Consider the following 22753-nt stretch of genomic DNA (forward strand, 5'->3'; position numbering starts at 1 on the left):
GTACCCCCCAGAACTCGTGTCTCTAGCTGCATGTATATCAGAAGTTAGCCTATTTGGCCATCAGTGGAAACAGAGGCCCATTGGTCATGCAAACTTTATATGTCTCAGTACAGGGGAATGCCAGGGCCAAGAAGTGGGAGTAAGGGGGTAGTGAAGGGAACTTGTGGGGGACTTTTGGTATAGCATTGGAAATTTAAATGAAATAAATACCAAATAAAATAAAAACATGAACCCACACACCTATGGTCCCTTGATCTTTGACAGGGGAGCTAAAACCATCCAGTGGAAAAAAGACAGCATTTTCAACAAATGGTGCTGGCACAACAGGTGGTTATTATGTAGAAGAATGAGAACTGATCCATTCTTATCTCCTTGTACAAATCTCAAGTCTAAGTGGATCAAAGACCTCCACATAAAATCAGAGACACTGAAATTTATAGAGGAGAAAGTGGGGAAAAGCCTCGAAGATATGGGCACAGGAGAATATTTCCTGAACAGAACAGCAATAACTTGTGCTTTAAGACTAAGTATCAACAAATGGGACCAGAAAAAATTGCAAAGCTTCTGTAAAACAAAAGACACTGTCAATAGGATAAAAAGGCCACCAAGGGATTGGGAATGAATTTTTACCAAACCTAAATCTGATAGGGGACTAATATCCAATATATACAAAGATCTCAAGAAGCTGGACTCCAGAAATTCAAATAACCCATTAAAAATGGGGTACAGAGCTAAAAAAGAATTCTCAACTGAGGAATACCGAAGGGTTGAGAAGAACTTGAAAAAAAATGTTCAACATCTTTAACCATCAGGGAAATAGAAATAAAAACAAAACTGAGATTCTACCTCACATCAGTCACAATGGCTAAGATCAAAAATTCGTGTGACAGCAGATGCTGGCAAGGATGTGGAGAAAGAGGAACACTCCTCCATTGTTCATGGGATGGCAAGCTTGTACAACCACTCTGGAAATCAGTCTGGTAGTTTCTCAAAAAATTGGATATAGTACTACCTGAAGATCCAGCAATTCCTTTCCTGGGCACATACCCAGAAGATGGTCACACTGGTAGTAAGGACACATGCAGTAGTATGTTCATGGCAGCCTTATTTATAATGGCCAGAAGCTGGAAAGAACCCAGATGTCCCTCAATAGGGGAATGGATATAGAAAATGTGGTACATTTATACTTTGGAGTACTGCTCAGCTATTAAAACAATGGATTCATAAAATTCTTAGGCAGATAGATGTATCTGGAAGATATCATCCTGAGTGAGATAACCAAATCACAAAAGAAGTGACTTGAAATGCACTCACTGATAAGTGGATACTAACCCAGAAACTTACAATACCCAATATACAATTTGCAAAACACAAGAAAATCAAGAATGAAAATCATCGCGTGGATACGTCATACATCCTTAGAATAGGGAACAAAATACCCATGGAAAGAGTTACAGAGTCAAAATTTGGAGGTAAGGCAAAAGGATGGACCATCCTTAGACTAACCCACCTAGGCTTCCATCCCATAATTATCCACCAAAAGCAGACACTATTGCACATGCCAGCAAGATGTTGCTGAACACACCCTGATATAGCTGTTTCATAGGAGGATATGCCAGTGCCTTGCAAATAAAGAAGTGGATGCTCACTGTCATTTATTGGATGGAACACAGGGCCCTAATGGAGGAGCTAGAGAAAGTATCCAAGGAGCAGAAGGAGTCTGCAACCCTATAGGTGGAAAAACAATATGAACTAACCATTATCCCAAGAGCTTGTGTCTCTAGCTTCATATGTAGCAGAAGACGGACTAGTCGGCCATCACTGGGTAGAGAGGCCCCTTGGTCTTGCTAACTTTATATGCTGCAGTACAGGGGAGTGCCAGAGCCAAGAAGTATGAGTGGATGGGTAGGGGAGAAGGACAGGGAGGGGGAGCGTATAGGGAACTTTCGGGATAGCATTTGAAATGTTCATGAAGAAAATATCTAGTAAAAAATTGAAAACAATCAAAAAACAAAGAAAGAAAAGGAATACACCTCACAATAAAGTTGGACAAGGCATGAAATAGTACAAAAGGAGTTATAGAGAAATATGAAAATTAAAAATTATCATTGGGCATATGTGTATGTACAGTGTGTGTGTGTGTGTGTGTGTGTGTGTGTGTGTGTGTGTGTGTGTGTGTGTGTGTGTGTGTGAATGTGTGTGGGTGTGTGTGGGTGGGTGTTGGGTCACCATAAATTTAAACACACAGGATGCATGCCTGGTACCAGAAGAGGCCAGAGGAGTGCAAATAAGTGCACAAAACAGTGCTTGGAAAAATGACTCAGCTGTTAAAATCACCTGTTCTATGCAGATGACCGGGCACAAAACACCCATATCTTGGATCACAATTTATGCACAGCTAAAGTTTCAGAGAATCAGTGCACACTTCCAGACTCTATAGGCAACAGAGGCATAAGTGAGAGAGAGGACCAGAAGGGTCAGGCACATTCTTGTAAGCAAGGTCAGTACTAGGAAGGTGGAGACAGGAGGGTACCAGGGGATAGAGGGGATAAGGATGCTCCCTTCTGATCCCTTAGGACAGAATAAACTCTTGTGGTGTGCGTAAGTACATTCAGAAAAAGTCCACACACATTAAATGTTATGCACATTAATAAATAGAAACAGAAATTGCATACAAGAGCCTCTACATTTGAAATAAAGTAGTGTCATTTGCATTGTTTCGTATGTTTCACGTTTGTTCAAGTTTTTCAAGTCTGTATGGACTTATGAACCTAGAAAGTGTCTTAAAGCCAGTAGTAGTTCATTCCCACCTCCTGAAAACTCCCTTTGAAGCAATGGTGCCTGGTACTCCATGTACACATGCGCAGGATATATTCAGCCAATCAGGACAGTCCCTGGGTGAGACCTGTTTACTCCAGCTTGCGTCACAAAGGGTCCTCAGAAGCCTCTGTCCAGGCATCTCTGCTGACAACGGTTTTTTACCGTTGAGGAGCTGAGCACGGAAGGGTGCTGTTGTGAAGGAGTTCACCTCTGAGATAACCTGTAAGTGATAATTTGCTCTGATCAGGGTTGTTGGACAGTTAATCGAGGTGTGTCACGGTGTGGCATATCAGGCCCAGGTGGTTACTATGTGAGGAAAAGCCTCCTGGTCCCCATTTCCTATGGCTTCTGATTGTTAAATGAAGGTGGAGGACCATATTCATGGCAGAGGATTGAATAGGTCAGGGCCTTAGAGGATTGTGAACCCTTGGAGGACACAATCTTGGGTCCTGGGGATAGGATCAGCGAGCTGGCTGCAGGATTGAGGGTCGAGGGAGCATGGGTCTGTGAGTGAGGAGCCTTGGAGCTTGTCCTGTGTGCTGTAAGGAGCCTTAGGGTCCAACTTGGTGCTTGTCCTGTGTGCTGTCCGGGATCCATTAGAAATACACTGAGGATTCCTCCCTCTTCATTGTCTTCTCTATGGTGTGTTCCTTTGGTATACACTCTATGGACATTGCAGAGAAGGGAGTGGTGTAGGAAGAATGAATGAAAAGAAGAAGAGGAGACATTGCAAGAGATTAATAAGTAATCTGGGAAGGATTCTGAGCACCGATCCTCCTGTCTAAGTCGCCCAAGTATTGGGATTAAAGACTTGCACCACCAAGTTCAGCGTTTTCTCTCAGTTTTATTTCTGTAGAAAGGGATCTTCCTTTGTAGCTCAGGCTGGCCTGGCTTGGGCAAGCCTTGAACTAAAAATCTGCAGATGTTTGAAATCCTCGGCTTCCCCCAATCCCACGTTTCTCCAATATAAGGATTTTCTGTGTGGGTGGTGGCGGCGAGTGTTTGTTGTAGACTGAGCATTGGGTCTTCTTGACATGAATATATAGTTACCATGCTCGTTATCTTTCTGAATAGTACTGTGAATTTACTTTAAAACTGAGATACACTGAAAAACGTAATTGCTGATGTTTTGTTTAAAAAGAATCTTTGGGATATAGGATCAAAATTCAGATGCCTCAAAGTTTAAATGCAAACACATTTTGCTCATCATTTTTGGTGGGAAGGGGAGGACTCACACATTAAAGGCTGGCCTGTTTTTGCCTTTTTTTAAACTGAGAAATGGTAGATTGTTAACTTGGGTTCTAAAGAAGGTTTTTAAATACGTAAATTAAAGAAGATTTTAAAACAAAGTTAGGAGGGAGAGGGACATGATAAATGGGATACATGGAGGAAATTGTAAGGGAATACATATATATATATATATATATATATGTATGGGTATATATATATATATATATATATAAATATATATATATATATATGTGTGTGTGTGTGTGTATGTGTGTGTGTGTATACATATGTATATATATATGTCATTATATTGAATATGTATTCAAAACTCTATGATAAAGACAAATTATTAAAAATATAAGTGTTAAAAAACAAAAGAAACAATCTTTCAATGAGCTAAGATAATTATTTGACTTTTTGACATTTTTAACTATTTAAATGATACCTTTGGATTCAGATTGCTATGTTTTTATTCTTTTTTCCTTTTTATTTTTGTAACTGAGAAGACAACTGAGTGCTTAAGAGAAAAATGGCAAAGAAAATGTGGGTGGTACCAAAGAACGGTTACTTATTACTTCTTGACTATGATGAAGATGAAGATGACATAAATGTTTTGGATGAGGCTCATTCTGAAGGTATAGTATATCCAGTCTTTGGTATTGATTGTGTCCTGCAGTTTCTTAGACTTTTACCAACTCACCTGCAATGGAACAAGTCTTTTCTAAGAGATTTCATATACTTAATTTCTAATTTTACCTATATCTATATATTCCTATACCTGAGTTTTAGCCGTGCATATACCTACTCTTGGCACTGTAGTCACAATATGTTGAGAAACAATAACTTGCTATGATTTTACCCCAGGAAAAGACCTGAACATTGTTCCTATATGTTAGCAAAACATGAATTTATTTCATATAACCTGCAAATGAATTGTTTCATTCCTTTTTTTCTATTATATATTTTCTTTATTTACATTTCAAATATTATCCCCTTTTCTATTTCCCCTCTGAAAATCCCCTCTCCTCTCCCTTCTCCCCCTGCCTCCAACACGCCCACTCCCAAATCCTGGCCCAGGCATTCCTTAATACTGGGCATAGGACCTTTACTGTACCAAGGGTCTCTCCTCCCATTGATGACCTACTAGCCCATCCTCTCCTACATATGCAGCTGGAGCCATAAGTCCTAACATCTGATTTATTTGATTGGTGTTTTAGTCCCAGGGAACTCTGGGGGTACTGCTTAGTTCATATTGTTCCTCCTCCTATGGGGCTGCAAACCCCTTATTCTCCTTGGGTACTTTCTCTAGCTCCATCATTGGGGACCCTGTGCTCAGTACGATGGATGTCTATGAGCATCCATTTCTGTATTTGTCAGGCACTGGCAGATCCTCTCAGGAGACAGCTATATCAGTCTCCTGTCCCCAAGCTCTTGTTGGCATCTTCAACAGTGTCTGGGTTTGGTGGTTATTATGGGATTTTTCCCTGAGTGAGGCAGTCTCTGGATGCATTCAGTCTCAGCTCCAATCTTTGCCTCTGTAACTCCTTCCATGGGTATTTTGTTTCCCATTCCATTCCCGCCAGAAATTCATAAAAACAAACTGAAGACCAGTCTTCATTTTCCTCTACCTGGTGTTGAAAGGCCAGATTGCCCAAATTTGTCTATATAGGATCCAAACAGCCTCAAAATCCTGAGGCTCCTCTCAGCCTCAGAAGTACTGGGACTTCAGACATAATTCAGGACAGGCTGTGTTTATTTGTGTGTTGTTTTGGTTTAGGGAAGTAAGCTCTAACTCTCTATCTCAGGAGTGTCTGAAACCTCGTGTGCAGCTTGAACTGGCCTTGAAACTGAAGTCCTCAGCCTTACAAATGTACTGGGGCCTGAGGATACATGCCTGTTTTATTTTTTTTTTTAATTTTTTTCTTAACTGAAGATTAAACACAGAGCTTCTTGCTGTAGCAGTAAAATATATGTCCAGACAGGCAGAACTTTATAATTTAGATTAAGGAAGCCCAAGATACTTTATTCAACTTAATTCTTTTTTTAAAAAATGTGTACATATTAAAGTTAAGGTTTATAATGGCTATCTTTGAAGCCAACTATTCTGTTCCATGTTTAAATACTAAAGTCTTTAGTATTAAATCAGAGGGTAATAGAAATATGGTTTTATCTTTAAACCCTTCATGCAATTATGAAGTGCTGCTTTTGTAAAATTCATTCCTTAATGTTATTTTATATTTCAATTTTATTAGTTTAAGTGATTTTTTTGATTCAAATGGCTTGAGAAAATTTATTTTTTTATTTTAAATCTGAAAACGTAAGTTTCTCAGTGGAATGGCAGCGTTTTGCACGTTCTGTAGAGACACCAATGGAAAACTGTAATTTGTTAAGTGGTGAACAGCAAGATGGGAATGCTTCAGAATTGGACCTTATGGAAGATACCAGATATCTTATGTTGGGCATTGATGTTACACTTCCTTTTTTCTAGTTATTCTTCTTAGGACTGTAATGAAGATCAAAAATCTCATATTGCATCTCTTGTCTTTAATCACAACATGTAAATAAATAGCTTAAAATATATTTCTAGATGACAATTAGACATTACTTGATTTTGTTTAACTTCTAGACAAATCATAGATCTGCTTTAAAACCTAATGTTGGCACTATGCCTGAATGATCACAAAGCATTTCATTAAAATTTTCAAAATAACATAATTGTTTTAATATCTTGTTTTATTACCAACCCAGTACAGAATCCAGTAACTCATGATGATGGGAATGCAAATCCTGAAAGAATAGTTGGAGATACACGGTAATATGTTCAAACTTATTATTTCCTTCTTAGTGTAAGTTCTTCCAGAAAAGTTTTATTGATTGTATAGCAAGTAATCTATATTAATAATTAGAATATGATATATATTATAAACAATATTTCCGTAAGATTAATCCTTAATTTGAATGGTTTTCTTGGAGGGTGTATTGCTGTGGGTCAAACTCTCATCGTCCTGCTGTAGGACAAAAGCTGAGCCGTCAAAAGGTATCCTTACTTTTTAAAGCTTTAATTACTTCATAGATCTCCAGTATAAAATATTCTGGGAAAATTTGAAGGTACGTTTTTTGGATATATAATGTGTTTAAAACTATATAGTATTAACATAATTTACATATTAGGAAATATTAGTTAATATACTATATGACATCTTAATGAATTATTCCTATTTATATGTAGTATTTTGTGAATATTTTTATTTTAATTTATTTATTATTCTCTATCATCTTCCTTTACATTTCTAATAATAGCCCTTTCTTGGTTTCACCCCAGAAACTCCCTATTCCATAACCCATCCCTTTGCTTCTATGAGGGTGTTCACCCCCCACCCACTCCCACCTCCCCATCCTGGCATTTGCCTACACTGGGGCATTGAACCTTCACAGGATCAAGGACTTCTCTTCCCACTGATGTCTGACAAGGTCATACTCTGCTATATATGCAACTGGAGCCATGGGAACCCCTCTTTTGTTGGTGGATTAGTCTCTGAGTGCTCTGGGGGGGTCTGGTTCGTTCATATTGTTGTTCTTCCTATAAGGTTGCAAACCCCTTCAGATCCTTCAGTCCTTCCTCTAACTCCTCCACTGGGAACCCATTGATCAGTCTGATGGTTGGCTGTGACAATCAGCCTCTGTTCTTGCCAAGCTCTGACAGAGCCTCTCAGGAGAAAGCCATATTAGGCTCCTGTCAGCAAGCACTTGTTGGCATCCACAATAGTGACTGGGTTTGGTGTCTGTATATGGAATGGATCCACAGGATGGGCAGACTCTAGATGGTCATTCCTTCAGTCTCTGCTCTGTACTTTGTCTCCATATTTCCTCCAAGGAGTATTTTGTTCTGCATTCTAAGAAGGACTGAAACACCCACACTTTCCTCTTCCTTCTTCTTGAGCTTCATGTGGTCTGTGAATTACATTTTGGGTATTCTGAGCTTTTAGGCTAATATCCACTTATCAGTGAGTACATACCATGTTTGTTCTTTTGGGATTGGGTTACCTCACACAGGATGATATATTTTAGATCCATCCTTTTGCCTGTGAATTTCATGAAGTCATTGTATCTGTACCATTACCATACATTTTTATCATTATTTCTCTATAATACAGCTTGAGGTCGGGGATGATTCCCCCTGAAGTTCTTTTATTGTTGAGAATAGTTTTTTTGATATCCTGGATTTCTGTTATTCCAAATGATTTTTCAAATTGCTCTTTCTATCTCTATGAAGAATTAAGTTTGAATTTTGATAGAGATTGCATTGAATCTGTAGATTGCTTTTGGCAAGATGGCCATTTTTACTAAATTAAGTGTGCCAATCTATGAGCATGGGAGATCTTTCCATCTTTTGAGATTTTCAATTTCTTTCTTCAGACTTGAAGTTCTTGTCATACAGATCTTTCACTTGCTTGGTTTGAGTCAAACCAAGGTATGATAATTTGTGACCTTGTGAAGGGTGTTGTTTCCATAATTTCTTTTTCAGCCTGTTTATCCTTTGAGTAGAGGAAAGCTACTGATTTGTTTGAGTTAATTTAATATCCAGCCACTTTGCTGAATTTGTTTATCAGGTTTAGGAGTTCTCTGATGGAATTTATGGGGTCACTTACATATACAATCATGTCATCTGCAAATAGTGATATTTTGAATTCTGCCTTTCCTATTTTTATCCATTTGACCTCTTTTTGTTGTCTAGTTGCTATGGATAGAACATCTAGTGCTATAGAATACTACTATATTATATACTACTGTGAATAGGTAGGGAGATAGTGGGAAGCCTTATCTAGTCTTGTCTTGTCTGATATTAGTGGGATTGCATCAAGTTTCTCTCCATTTATTTTGATGTTGGATACTGGTTTGCTGTATATTGCTTTTACTATGTTTAGGTATGAGCCATGAATTCTTGATCTTTCCAAGAATTTTATCATGAAGGGTTGTTGAATTTTTGCAAATGATTTCTCAGCATCTAATGAGATAATACTGTGGATTTTTTCCTTGCCATTGTTTACATTGTGGATTTCCATATATTGAACCATCTCTGTATCCATGGGATGAAGACCACTTGATCATGAAGGATGATCATTGTAACATGTTCTTGAATTGGGTTTACCAAAAGTTTATTGAGTATTTTTGCATCTATATTCATAAGTGAACTGGTCTCAAGTTTCCTTTCTTCATTTGGGTCTTTGTATGTTTTGGGTATAAGTGTAATTGTGGCTTCATAGAACAAATTGAATAGAGTTCCCTCTCTTTTTAATTTTGCGTAATAGTTTGAAGAGTGTTGGTATTAGGTCTTCTCTGAAGGTCTGATAGAATTCTGTACTAAACCCATCAGATCCTGGGTTTTTATTTTGGGTGAGGGGGTTGGGAGACTATTAATGATTGCTTCTATTTCTTTAGGGGTTCAGGGAGTGTTTGCAGGGTCTATCTGATCCTGATTTAAATTGGTACCTGATATCTGTCTAGATAATTGTCCATTTCATCCAAATTTTCCAGTTTTGTTGAGTATAGGCTTTTATAGTAGGATCTTTTTTTTTTTTTTTTTTTTTTTTTGATCTCCTAAGTTTCTGTTGTTATGTCTCCCTTTTCATTTCTGGTTTTGTTAATTTGGATACTGACTCTGTGCCCTCTCTTTAGTCTGGATAAGGGTTTATCTATCTTGTTGATTTTCTCAAAGAACCAGCTCCTGGTTTGGTTGATTCTTTTTATAGTTCTTTTTGTTTCCACTTGTTTGATTTCAGTCTGGAGTTTGATTTTATCCTGCCTTCTACTCCTCTTCGGTGAATTTGCTTCCTTTTGTTCTAGAGCTTTTAATGGTGCTGTCAGGATGCTAGTGTATGCTCCCTCCAGTTTCTTTTTTGGAGGCACTCAGAGCTATTAGTTTTTCTCTTAGGAATACTTTCATTGTGTCCCATAAGTTTGGATATGTTGTAGTTTCATTTTCATTAAACTCAAAATAGTCTTTAATTTCTTTCTTTATTTCTTCCATGACCAATTTATCATTGAGTAGACTGTTTTTCAACTTCCACGTGTATATGGGTTTTCTATTTTATTATTATTATTATTATTATTATTATTATTATTATTATGGGGGTTAAGACAGGGTTTTTCTGTTTATCCATGGCTGTCATGGAACTCATTTTGTAGACCAGGCTGGCCCTCAAACCAGAAATATGCCTGCCTCTGCATCCCAAGTGCTGGGATTAAAGGCATATGCCACCATGCCTGGATTATTTATATTATTATTGAAGATCAGCCTTAGTCAGTGATGACTTGATAGGATTCATGGGATTATTTAAATAATTTTATATCTTTTGAAGCCTGTCTTGTGACACATTATATGGTCAGTAATGGAGAAGGCATCATGAGGTGTTGAGAAGAAGGGACATTCTTTTGTTTTATGATAAAATGTTCTATGATATCTATAGATATAGACCTCTGTTAAATCCATTTGTTTCAAAACTCCTGTTAGTTTCACAGTGTCTCTGTTTTGTTTCTGTTTCCAGGATCTGTCCGTTGTTGAGAGTGGGGTGTTGAATTTTCCCACTATTATTATAGGGTACAATATGTGCTTTGAGCTTTAGTAGAGTTTCTTTTATGAATTTGGGTTTCCTTGCATTTGGAGCATAGATGTTCAGAATTGTGAGTTCATCTTTGTTGATTCATCCTTTGACAAGTATTGTGACAGTCCTTATCTTTAAAAAACAAAAACAAAAAAGAACAACAAAAAATTATTTTGGTTATAAGTTGATTTTATTCCATAGTAGAATGGCTATTCCAGCTTGTTTCCTGGGAATATTTGCTTGGAAAAGATTTTCCAGGCTTTTCCTCTGAGGTAATGTCTGTCTTTGTCACTAAGGTGGGTTTCCTGTATGCAGCAAAATCCTGGGTTCTGTTTATGTATCCAGTCTATTAATCTATGTCTTTTTATTGGGGAATTGAATCCATTGCTATTAAGAAATATTAAAGACCAGTGACTGTTGGTTGTTTCCTGTTACTTTTGTTGTTTGAGGTGGAATTATGTTTATGTTGCTACCTTCTTTGAGGTTTGTTGAAAGAAGATTTCTTTCTTGATTTTTGTATGGTGTAGTGTTTCCCTCCTTGTGTTGTAGTTTTCCATCTACCTTTGAAGGTTTGGATTCGTGGAAAGATATTGTGTGAATTTGGTTTTATCGTGGAATATTTTGGTTTCTCCATCTATGGTAATTTTGAGTTTTGCTGGGTATAGTAACCTGGGCTGGCAATTGTGTTCTCTCAGGGTCTGTGTATCATCTGTCCAGAATCTTCTGGTTTTATAGTCTCTGGTGAGAAGTCTGGTGTATTTCTAATAGGTGTGCCTTTTCATGTTATTTGACCTTTTTTCCTTACTGCTTTTAATATACTATCTTTATTTAGTGCATTTGTTGTTCTGATTATTATGTGTCAGCGAGAATTTCTTTTCTGGTCCAGTTTATTTGGATTTCTGTAGGCTTCTTGTTTGTTCATGTGCATCTCTTTCCTTAGATTGGGAAAGTTTTCATTTATTACTTTGATGAAGATATATGCTGGCCCTTTGATTTGTAATCTTTTTTCTCCTCTATACCTATTTTTCTTAGGTTTTGTCATCTCACTGTGTCCTGGATTTCCTGGATGTTTTGGGTTAGGAGATTTTTTCATTTTGCATTTTTTGACTGTTCTGTCAGTGTATCTATGGTATCTTCTGTACCTGCGATTCTCTATTCTATCTCTTGTATTCTGTTGGAGATGCTTGCATCTATGTCTCCTAGGTTTTCTTTCTCCAGGTTCATCTGTCTTTGTGAGTTTTTAAACTCTATTTCCAGTTTTAGATCCTAGATGGTTTTTGTTCAATTCCTTCACCTGTTCTGATGATGCCGACTAGTTTTGGTTTCTATATTTATATTCTTGCACTTAACTCTTGCTATCTAATTTTCTTTGGTGCTACCTTCCCTTGCAGTCTCTGACTGGAGCCTGTCCCTTCTGTAATCCTGGTTGTGTCAGAACTCATTGGAGTCCAGCTATCTGGGATCCTGGGATCCTGCGATCCTGATATTCTGGGTGTGTCTGAACTCCTGGAAGTCATGCTGCCTCTTGGATCCTGAAATCCTGGTGTGAACAATCTAGTGAGATCCTGCTGTGTCAGAGCTCCTGGGAGTTAAGCTTTTTCTTGGTGTTGCAAGATTTGGTGGGGTGCCAGAGCCCTATGTTTTCTCTAGACACAGTTGCAAGCTGCAAGGAACCCGTGCCTCTGGCTGGGAGGATGATTTTGTTTCCCTGGTTCTTGTGGGGGTCCCACATACACAGGGTGTTGGGAAAGATGTCGTGCCCTCAGCTGTGATCTTCTGTCAGAACTCCAGTGTTCCTGGGTGTCTCTGATCTCCTGGGAGTTGAGCTTCCTCTGTAATCCTGTGATCTTGGGCATTTCAGAATACCTGGGAGTCATGCTTCCTCTGGGTGTTTTAAGAGTGGGTGCAGAGCCAGTACCCCAGGTCTGATCCAGGTGCAGTTTCAGACCAGAAGGAATCCATGCCACTGGCAAGGCAGGAGTTCCTGTGTCCCTGGATCCTTAGGGACTCAAGTTACTCCTGATGTTGATGCCATTGCTGTGATCCTGGGTGTGTTAGAGCACCTGGGAGTTGAGCTTCCTCTGGGTATTGTAGGACTAGTTGCAGAGTCAGCACCCAAGGTCTACTCATGACACAGACTCTTGCAAATATTTTTGATTTAGCATCATGGACTTACTTTTTCCTGTGGTACAGAAGTGAAAATGGTGCTTTTTGCAGAGGTGTGACATTAATTAAACTTAATTTTTATTTTTTTGTATGTGTGTGTGTGGTGCATAAATACAAATGTGGAGGGCAGAGGAGGATGTTGGTTTTCGCTCTATTACTTTCCACCTTATTCCCTTAAGTCAGGTTCTGTCACTGAACATCCAGTTAGACAAGCAGCCAGCAAGTCCTAGCAATTCTCACTTTGCCTACCACAGTGCTGCTATTGTAGAAGCAACCATCCATGGTTGGTTTTCAAGATGGGTACTAGATTCAAATTTGCAAACCTCCTCCTTTCACAGTAAACCCTCTTAACTATTGAGGTATCTTCATAACTGCTTTGAAGGGATTTTAGAGGAAAAAAAAAGATGTAAACTTTTTTATACTTCCATGTATTCAAACCTAAGTGATATGTATACAAAATTCTGTACATTCAACAGTTTTTCATTGACCTAGTATTAATTTTATATTAAGTCATTTTCTTTTCTAGGACTCCTCTGTGCTTCTTTATTTGACACAGTGCAAAACTGAATTCTTTAATGTAACCCTTATTACTTTTTTTAAAATTTTATTTTATGGGTATGTTTGTTTTGCTTGCACACAGCTTGTATGTCTGGTACCTGAGGAGGCCAGATGAAGGCATTGATTCCCCTGGAACTGGAGTTATAGGTTGTGAGCCATCTTGGAGGTGCTGGGAATCCAATCTCAGATCTCTGGAAGGGAACCAGTGCTCTTAACTGCTGAATCATCTCTCCAATCCCCTCACTGGTTTTTGTTTTGTTTTGTTTTGTTTTTTCATAAAATGAATTATGTAACTGAAAGTAAAAGATAGCTTTACTAACCAGTGAGAGAATGATACTCAGATCCAAAAGAATCTGTTTTAAATTATATGTAATTGAATGTTACATTAGCTTTCTTAGAAGACAATAATTTTTCTTTGAGATATGGTCTCACTATGTAGTTCAGGCTGGCCTGAATTTTGCTATGTAATCTATGTTGTCCTATACACTGGAAAACTCCTGCTTAAGCTTCCTAGACTAGGATCATAGGCCCAAAATATCTTACATGGCTTAGGAAATAATGCTCTTAATACTTATTTTTCAGACATATTTGTATATTAGTGTTTTGCTTATAGGTATATATGTGCACCACATATGTGCCTGTTGCCCATAGATATCAGATGATTATTTGAGATACCTTGGACCTGGAGCCACATAAAGAGAAAACACATGGAAACTTATATCAAAGATTCTTTCAAAGAAAGCAACCAGAAATTAGAATGACTTTGGCAAATGAACAAATGGGAGAGGTAGAGGTTTTAGTTTGGTCGGGTCACATTTGTATCATTTAAAAAATTATAAATGGCTAAGTTTAAAAAAAAAGCCATGTGTGAGATTTTAGTAAAAAATATGTGTCTTTGATTTTGTCTAAGCATTTAACCCTATAACTTCATGCCTTCGAGGAAACTAAACCTAATTTTCAGAAATCTGTGAAAATTTTTATTTTCTACTTTAAGTACCTGTTAATTAGATTTTAAAATTGATTTAATTTCATTGTGGAAACACAGAAGTCTTGCAAAAATCTTAGAAATGTAATTTATGGTTTATTATAACAATATGGAAAAGGATCAATTATATATGCAGACAATTTATATATTTTAATTGACTTATGTTTTGCAGTATGTCTTAACTGAATAAATATAGGAAAATAAATTAGACCTTATATTTGGTAGAAATTAATGAAAAAATACTTTGAAATACGATTAATTTCCTAAATTAAGATGTATATGTATTAAAACCTCTTTAATTTTAAAAAGCTAAAACATAAAAGAAGATGTCTCTGATAATCTGTTAGGGAAAAATCTGTAATGATTTCCCATTAGATAATTTTGTACTGCTGTTTTTCTTTTTATAGTATGAAATGGTCTATTTAATTTGTTTTGAGTGTTCTTTTTTCATATTGGTATGAAATGTGACTGCTTTCATTACTTTGCTTTACAGCGAGGTGATCAACCACAAATTGTGTGAGCAGAATATAACTACATTTCAGAAGTTTGATATGGATATACAGAAATTCAATGAAGAACAAGAAAAATCAATGGTTAGTATCATAACTAACTTTATAATTAACCTAGTATAACTAAGTATCAGGTAGGAATGGAGAAACTAGCCTTGTGTTGGGCACATGAACCTAAATTAAGTTTCATTATCTATCTATCCTTTGTTCTGTTCTAGTCCTACTGAATTGTAAACCAGAGAAGTATGATCACATACTACTATATCAATGAAAACCACTAGGTATTTTATGGTAGTCAAGATCATAAATTTTCAAGAGGCAGACATTTGCTGAAAGATGAAAAGAGGATTACCACTTTTTACAAAAGTGAGCACAGTATGTCAGCCTCAGGTACAGTTGATAGGAGAGTGAAAGCTTAGTTACTGGTGTCATCTGGACTCTGTTGTTAATATTAGAAAGCCAATTCAAACTGGTAAATCAGTTCTTACCATCATAACTTAGTACAGATTTAGTAACAACAGTGGATGGAAACAACCTGTTTCCATCAGGCTGTCTCAACGACCCTAGCAGAATATTCCTGTGGAAGAATATCACCAAACTATCTTAGATCATCTCTCCATTACTGTACCAATGACTGTAGTCATCACATGGTTTCCAAGTAAGACCTGAGATGATGACCATATTAACTACATTTTTATTTGATGGTTTAATAGTTTCAGAAGTATTAAATATGAAAGGAACAGGAGATCCATTCCTGCCTGGGAAGGCATTGAGGAAGCTGCCATTATATGTCAGTTCAAGAAAGAGATAGGGACTGAAGATAAAAAAAAAAAAATACTCCAATTGAAGGCAATTTTTATACCTTGATCTCTGGATGAAATTTCAAGGGGGAGTGATCATCAGTGTAAATGAGGAATCTAAAGACAGACCCCCAGAGAACTTAAATATTTGTAATTCTGCATGTGGCAAGGGGGGGGGTTGAGAGGGAACCAGCAAGGGAAGAGAACAATTGGTAGAAAGAATACTACCATAAGTGAAGGAAAACTTTTAAGGAAGAAAAGTTCACTAACTGTGTCATATGTTGCTAATGGGCCAAATAAGATAGATTTGCAGGGCTGGAAAATGGTTTATTTGGTAATCTTTCTCAGTGTAGGCATGGAGACCCGAGCTTATATTCCCTGAGTAGGCATGCATGCACAGACCACCACCACTACCACCACCTACACAACCACCACCAACAAACTAGCAAAACTAAAAACAAACCACCACAACAATAAAAGTTAGTGTGGTGGTGAGCATTTTAGAACCACCAAACTCAGATTTAGTTCAGAGATAAGAAGATTCCCAGAGCTTCCTAGCCACCAGGTGTAGCCTAATGGATGAGCTCTAGGTTCAGTCAGATCCTGTCTCCCAAACAGTAGGGTGCAACCAAAGAAGACACCCAATATTAATCCTTTGTCTCCATATATATGCATGTGTATGATTTTTAAATGGAAAATACGCAAAGTGGAGGTCATTGTACTTAATCAGGATGATTTGAGTGGAAGTGTGAGGTTAAACTGATCACAATATATAAAGGACAAAATAGGAATGTAGTGTCCCAAGGAGAAAAGGTATAAAGAGCTTGTCTTAATTTTTTATAAAATGCAAATTACCATGGTTGTGTGCCAACATAAAGAATACAAAGAGAAATGTATATTACTACTTCCATGTGTTACTTGAGATTGAAACCTAGAGAAAACCAATCTACCACTAAACTTTTTCCCCAGACATCTCTTTACACTTTATTTTGAGGCAGGATGTCTTTAAGTGATCAAGACTAGATCTTGTGATCATTGTAACTCAAACTTTATAAAAGTTAGTTTTATAGGCATTACATTGACAGCCAGCTGGAGTCATAAATTTAAAATAGCAGTTACAATTGCTGAAACTCTTGACAATAGTTGAGACAAGTGAAGATGTTGGACTTAGAAAAGAATAGTGTAAGGCATCCTTAAGAATGGAAGAGAAAGTTGAAGACGTGGAACATACACTTTAGGTTGGGGGTACATACAGAGATGAGGTAGTGAACCAACTCTTGGGATTGCTTCTGCTATTTAGTAAAAGGAGGCCATTGTATGATAAAAGCATTAACACTAGCTAGAGTTAAGCTTCCAGGGTTATGATTTTACCAAGTTCATGTTTACATGGTGCATGCCTATAAACCTAAGTACTTGGAGGCTAAGGCCAGTCTCTGCAGCATGGCAAACACTTTCTCATAAAAAAAAAAGTTTTATTAACCCACAATTGGTAGTATATTTGTATTTCATGTTACTTAAAAATATAAGTATATTTAGTCATAGTTGTTAAAATGTTAAATCACGTAGAAAACTATTCCTTTTAAGTTTCATATTGAATTATTTTTGCTCACGTAAACATTTTAGTATTGGAGATATATTTAGTGGTTGAATCTTAGCCTAGCATTCATGCTGCATGGCAGTAACAACAAAATGAACAGAATTGTTATAGTAATGTTTTCCTTTTACATTTGTAGAGCAATTATCAAAAAGAACAACAAGCATTAAAACTGTCCAAATGTAGTCAGAGCCAGACCCCGGAAGCAATTAAAGACATGCATGAGAAGTCCATGGAGGTGTGCATGGAGGTATGCGCATAGTCAATAAAATGTCCTTAGGAAACTAAATATGTTTTAGGAATCAAAAAGTTTAACTACTTGCTATTTTGAATTATTTCTGACTGAAGTGACTGATATTATCTGTAAAATCCTAATGACTTTGTAGGAATTATTGAAGACATGAAATGATAAACTGGGAATTTGTCCTCAGATGTACCTCATAGTTTATTAACAGTATAATTATCTGGCTTAACTATATATAGCACGTCTATACATCATTTGCACAGAATCTTTCCTATTTGTATGCTTGGGAGTTTGTTTAGTAAGAAGTGCTTTTCTGTTTTAGGGTTTGATGAACTTGGAGAACAACAACGATGATATGCTTTTTGATGTAGATGGTGAACTGAGAAAATAAATGTCTGTGTTTAAAAGAGACATTATGAAGCATACTCTGAAGTACTCATCTACTTTCCCATCTTCAGACTAATGAAGCATACATATTTTTTACTTGCTGGTACATTTGTAACCAAATAAAAAAATTGCTAACTTTTTTTTCCCCTATGTAACTGAGTTTGAAAGACTCTTTAATCCTTGTTATTCTGATGATTCTAAGAAGGAAGTTAAACCCCACTGATGTGATTATAAAGTCAACTAGGAGGTATACCTCTAGAGTCAAAATAGAACTCCTTTATTTTTAAACATCTTTAATCATTTTCTTGTTTAAGTGTAAGAGCCTCTTTATATTAACTTCCAAACAAAATCTAAATGAATAAGTGAGTGGCAAATATTCCTTTGTACCGAACTTTCACACACTAATGTAGTGAATTGTTTAAAATTTATTCTTTAATCTTTTTTTAAAGTCCAGACTTTATCCCCCTCCTTGTCTGCCCTCTGACTGTTCCACATGCCATAACTCCTTCTGCCATGCCCCCCACGCCCCCACTCCCCATCTCCAAAAGGATGTCCCCACCATCCTACCCCCACCCCACCAGACCTCCCTACTCCCTGTGGCCTCAAGTCTCTTGAGGGTTAGATGCACCTTCTCTAACTGTGTCCAACACGGGAGTCCTCTGCTGTATATGTGTTGGGGGCTTCAAATCAGCTGCTGTATGCAGTCTGGTTGGTGGCTCAGTGTCTGAGAGATCCTGGGAGGTCCAGGTTATTTGAGACTGTTGGTCCTCCTACAGGGTCGCCCTCTTCCTCAGCTGCTTCTAGCTTTTCCCTAATTCAACCACAGGGGTTCCCATCTTCTGTCCATTGGTTGCATGTAAATTTCTGCATCTGTCTCTTTCACTTGCTCGTTGGGTCTTTCAGAGGGCAGTCATGATAGGCCCATTTTTGTGAGCACACCATAGCATCAGTAATAGTGTCAGGCCTTGATGCCTCTCCTTGAGCTGCATCCCAATTTGGGCCTGTCACTGGATCTCCTTTTCCTTAGGCTTTTCTCCATTTTTGTCCCTGTCCTTCTTTCAGACAGGAACAATTCTGGGTTAAAGCTTTTGACTGTGGGATGGCAACCCAATCTTTCCACTTGATGTCCTGTTTCTCCACTGGAGGGCTCTACAAGTTCCCTCACCCCACTGCAGGGCATTTCATCTAAGGTCCCTCCCTTTGAGTCTTGAGATTCTCTCACCTCTCAGGTCTCTTGTACATTCTAGAGTGTCCTGTGCTATTCCTGTCCCGCAGGAATGCACACAGAACACAAGTCAAGACATTTCGTGGTTACACTGTATTCATAATCGTGAGGTAGAACAAAGAAGGATAGAAAAGTGTTGCTATATATACCCACAGGTGTGACATGTTAATACTACTGGCGGTTCCACCCACAGTCTCAAATGTCCCAGGGGACAGACTAGTGACTTGGCAGGCATTTGCTCCTGCACATGCGCACAACGGAGCTTAGCGCCATCTAGTGACGGCATGTATTATCACGGCTTCCTACACTAGAGGGTTTTATAACCTCCTACCTATCAAACATGCCTCTTTCCATTCTTTTTGCTGGTCCTAAGCGCTTCAGTTCTTTTCCCCACCCCCGCAATACCTGATCATTTTCCTCTCTTCCCCTCCTTGTCCCCTTTCACACCCAGGTCCCTCCCCCCTCCCTGTTGTGATTTTTTTTAACCTTCATAACATTTCTAATTATTTTTATTGATAAAGATAATTGAAATTTATTTTTAATCATTATCTTATTAGTTCCCAAAGGTATGAGATACAAATATAGAAGGTTCATTGGTTTGATTTTATTTCATTTCATTTCATTTTTGTGATAGCCACTTAGTCTGTTGTTTATTGTCCAGGAAGGTCTAGAATGTTTAGGTTCAAGGTGATCCCAGCATTCCATGTAGGTGCTATTACAGGTATGTGACAACATATCTGGCTTACACTGTTTTTAAGAAAATAGTCCCACAAAAATCTCCTATAAACATTATAAAATTAACACTGTCAGCTCTGAGAGATGAGAATATTTCCTGTTCACTTACAAAATTCATTGAAAGAAAGTGTATTTGTTTCTTGAAACAAACTAAACTGCTAACTGTGAGGCAGGATAAAAGGACTGATTAGTCCCCTCTCACTGTTTCAGGCCCAGCCCCTTCTCTCTGTTCCCATTGTTCTTCTTTCTGAGATCTCTGTCTGTCTTTGTTCCCAGCTTCCCCTCTATCTGTTCTCTGCCCTACATTTTCTGACCTAATGGCTTTGCTTCTGTCTGTCTGCCTCTATCTCTTCCCCAGTTCCTCACTCCTCTCCCCTCCCCCAATAAATCCATTTTATACCAGGTCTGTTGCATGGTATAATTTCTCAGGGGAACACCTGGCATTAGCCCTCCAAAGGTACTCCCTTGCCATGTTATATTTCATAACACTAACACATTAAATGTAACTGAAAAAATGTATAAATATTAGTTTGAGACATGGATTTTTGTATTCTCATAAAGGCATCAAAACATCATTTCATTGTGCTTGGCCTTCAGATAAATGACACCTAAACTTACCTAATGATTAAGAATGCTTCACATGTGTCTCAAACATAAATGATCAAGAATGCCTTCTATTTTGATGGTCAGCAATCATATAGAAGTTTGATTTTTAGATTCATTCTTTTTTTTTTAGTATTAGTATTTTGTTTATTCAGGCATATTCAACATCTTGCAAACTTTATATGCCTCAGTATTTGGGGAACACCAGGGCCAAGAAGTGGGAGTAGGTGGGTAGGGGAGTGGGGGTGCAGATTTGGGGGATTTTGGGGAAAACATTTGAAATATAAAGGAAGAAAATACCTAATTAAAAACTGAAATAAAAAACTAAAAAAAGAATGCTTCACATGTGTCTTCAAACATAAATGATCAAGAATATCTTCTATTTCGATGTTCAGCAAACATATAGAAGTTTGATTTTTAGATTCTTTTTTTTAGATTTAGTATTTTATTTATTCAGGTAGATTCAACATATATATATATATATATATATATATATATATATATATATATATATATATTCCAACATACTATTATGTGTATTGAAAATAAATCATAATTAAAACTCACAAATATGCACATACTGTGTCAGTGGCCTGTTCATTGTGTTTAGATTCATTCTTAAGCTGTTAATCTTTATTCCTCATTATTTCAAATATTCATTTATAGATAGAAAGAATTGAAATATTTGTTTTACCAAATATTCAGTATTTCAACATTTCTTTTAAATCAATCATACTGTTTTTCTAAATTTACTTAAATGAATTAATCATTCCAGATAAGCTGCTGAGTGACTTTCTCCATTTCTGTCCATCTTATTTTGAGATAGTTGTTCTCATTGAACTTGGAGCTGGCCCTTTCAGCTACACTGGTACTTCAGCAAGCCCCGGCATCTATCTCTCTCCACTCCTCCAGGGCTGGGTTACACACAAGTGCTGGCACACTTAGCATTTACTGTGAGTGCAAGCACTTTACCCAGTTAGCCAACTTCCTAGCCCCTATCCAACTATTTTTTAATTAACATTAAACAGTTTTTATATTAAGGTAATACCCTACTTTGTGAGCTGAATTTTGGAATTGTTTTTCTTCTTGAAACAATGTATATCTATCATTGCCCTTTGACACACATAAATGCACAACCTTGCTCCAGTGGCTAGAGCACTGTTCATTTAAACCAGCGATAACAAGCAGATGCAACAGGAGTAGCAGCAACTGCCCCAGGTCCTCTCAGGAGCTCTTGCATTTATACCCTCTCAAGAGTCCCTAGAATTTCAAACATAAACTATGTGCAGCTGGGGACACACGTGAGATTAAAACAAAACAAAACAAAAAAGTACTCATATAACATTACTGGGTTTTTAAAGAAAGCGAAATTCTCACACATTGCTGTTCATCACTGAAAGAAGTCAGGACTGGAACTCATGCAGGTGAGGGAGCAGGAGCTGATGCAGAGGCCATGGAGGGATAGTCCTTACTGGCTTGCTTCCCCTGGCTTGCTCAGCCTGCTCTCTTATAGAACCCAAGACTAACAGCCCAGAGATGATCCTACCCACAAGGGGCTTTTCCCCCTGGTTCACTAATTGAGAAGATGCCTTACAGTTGGATCTCATGGAGGCATTTCCTCAACTGAAGCTTCTTTCTCTGTGATAACTCTAGCTATGTCAAGTTGAAACAAATCTAGCCAGTACAATTGACCCCTTGTCAACTTGACACACAAACACATCACTAGTAAGCCTCAACCCTTGCATTCTTATTCATCCCCAAGATATAAATAACTTTAAAAGTCCCATAGTCTTTACATATTCTTAAAATTTCAATCTCTTTAAAATATCCATCTCTTTTAAAATCCAAAGTATTTTTACAATTAAAAGTCTCTTAACTGTGGGCTCCACTAAAACAGTTTCTTCCTTCAAGAGGGAAAATATAAAGGTACAGTTACAATCAAAGCAAAAATCAATCTCCAACCATCCAATGTCTGGGATCCAACTCACAATCTTCTGGGCTCCACCAAGGGCTTGGGTCACTTCTCTAGCCATGCCCTTTGTAGCACATGCGTCATCCTCTGGGCTCCAGACAACTGTACTCCACTGCTGCTGCTGCTCTTGGTGGTCATCTCATGTAACTGGCATGTCCAAAACACTGCATGACCCCTTCAGTCCTGGGCCTTCAATTGCAACTGAGGCTACACCTTCACCAATGGCCTTTCATAGCCTCTCACAGTGCCGAGCCTCAGCTGCTGTGCGTGATCCCTTCATGCCTTCAAAACCAGTACCACGTGCGAGACCCTTACATATTACC

The 22753-nt window shown here is 37.7% G+C and overlaps 1 protein-coding gene across 1 annotated transcript; it reads left to right on the forward strand.

Moving 5' to 3' along the window:
• The first annotated feature begins 2967 nt into the window (after positions 1-2967).
• On the forward strand, positions 2968-15097 carry LOC147004764 (X-linked lymphocyte-regulated protein PM1-like). The gene is made up of 5 exons (XM_085837836.1): positions 2968-3042; positions 4557-4685; positions 6799-6862; positions 14855-14954; positions 15089-15097. The coding sequence occupies exons 2-5, from the start codon at positions 4580-4582 to the stop codon at positions 15095-15097; spliced, it is 279 nt and encodes a 92-aa protein (XP_085693962.1). The 5' UTR covers positions 2968-3042; positions 4557-4579.
• The last annotated feature ends 7656 nt before the right edge of the window (positions 15098-22753 follow it).

Source organism: Mus caroli, unplaced genomic scaffold (assembly GCF_978045245.1).
Source record: "Mus caroli unplaced genomic scaffold, Mus_caroli_1 scaffold_5, whole genome shotgun sequence".
In the NCBI taxonomy this organism is placed as follows: domain Eukaryota; kingdom Metazoa; phylum Chordata; class Mammalia; order Rodentia; family Muridae; genus Mus; species Mus caroli.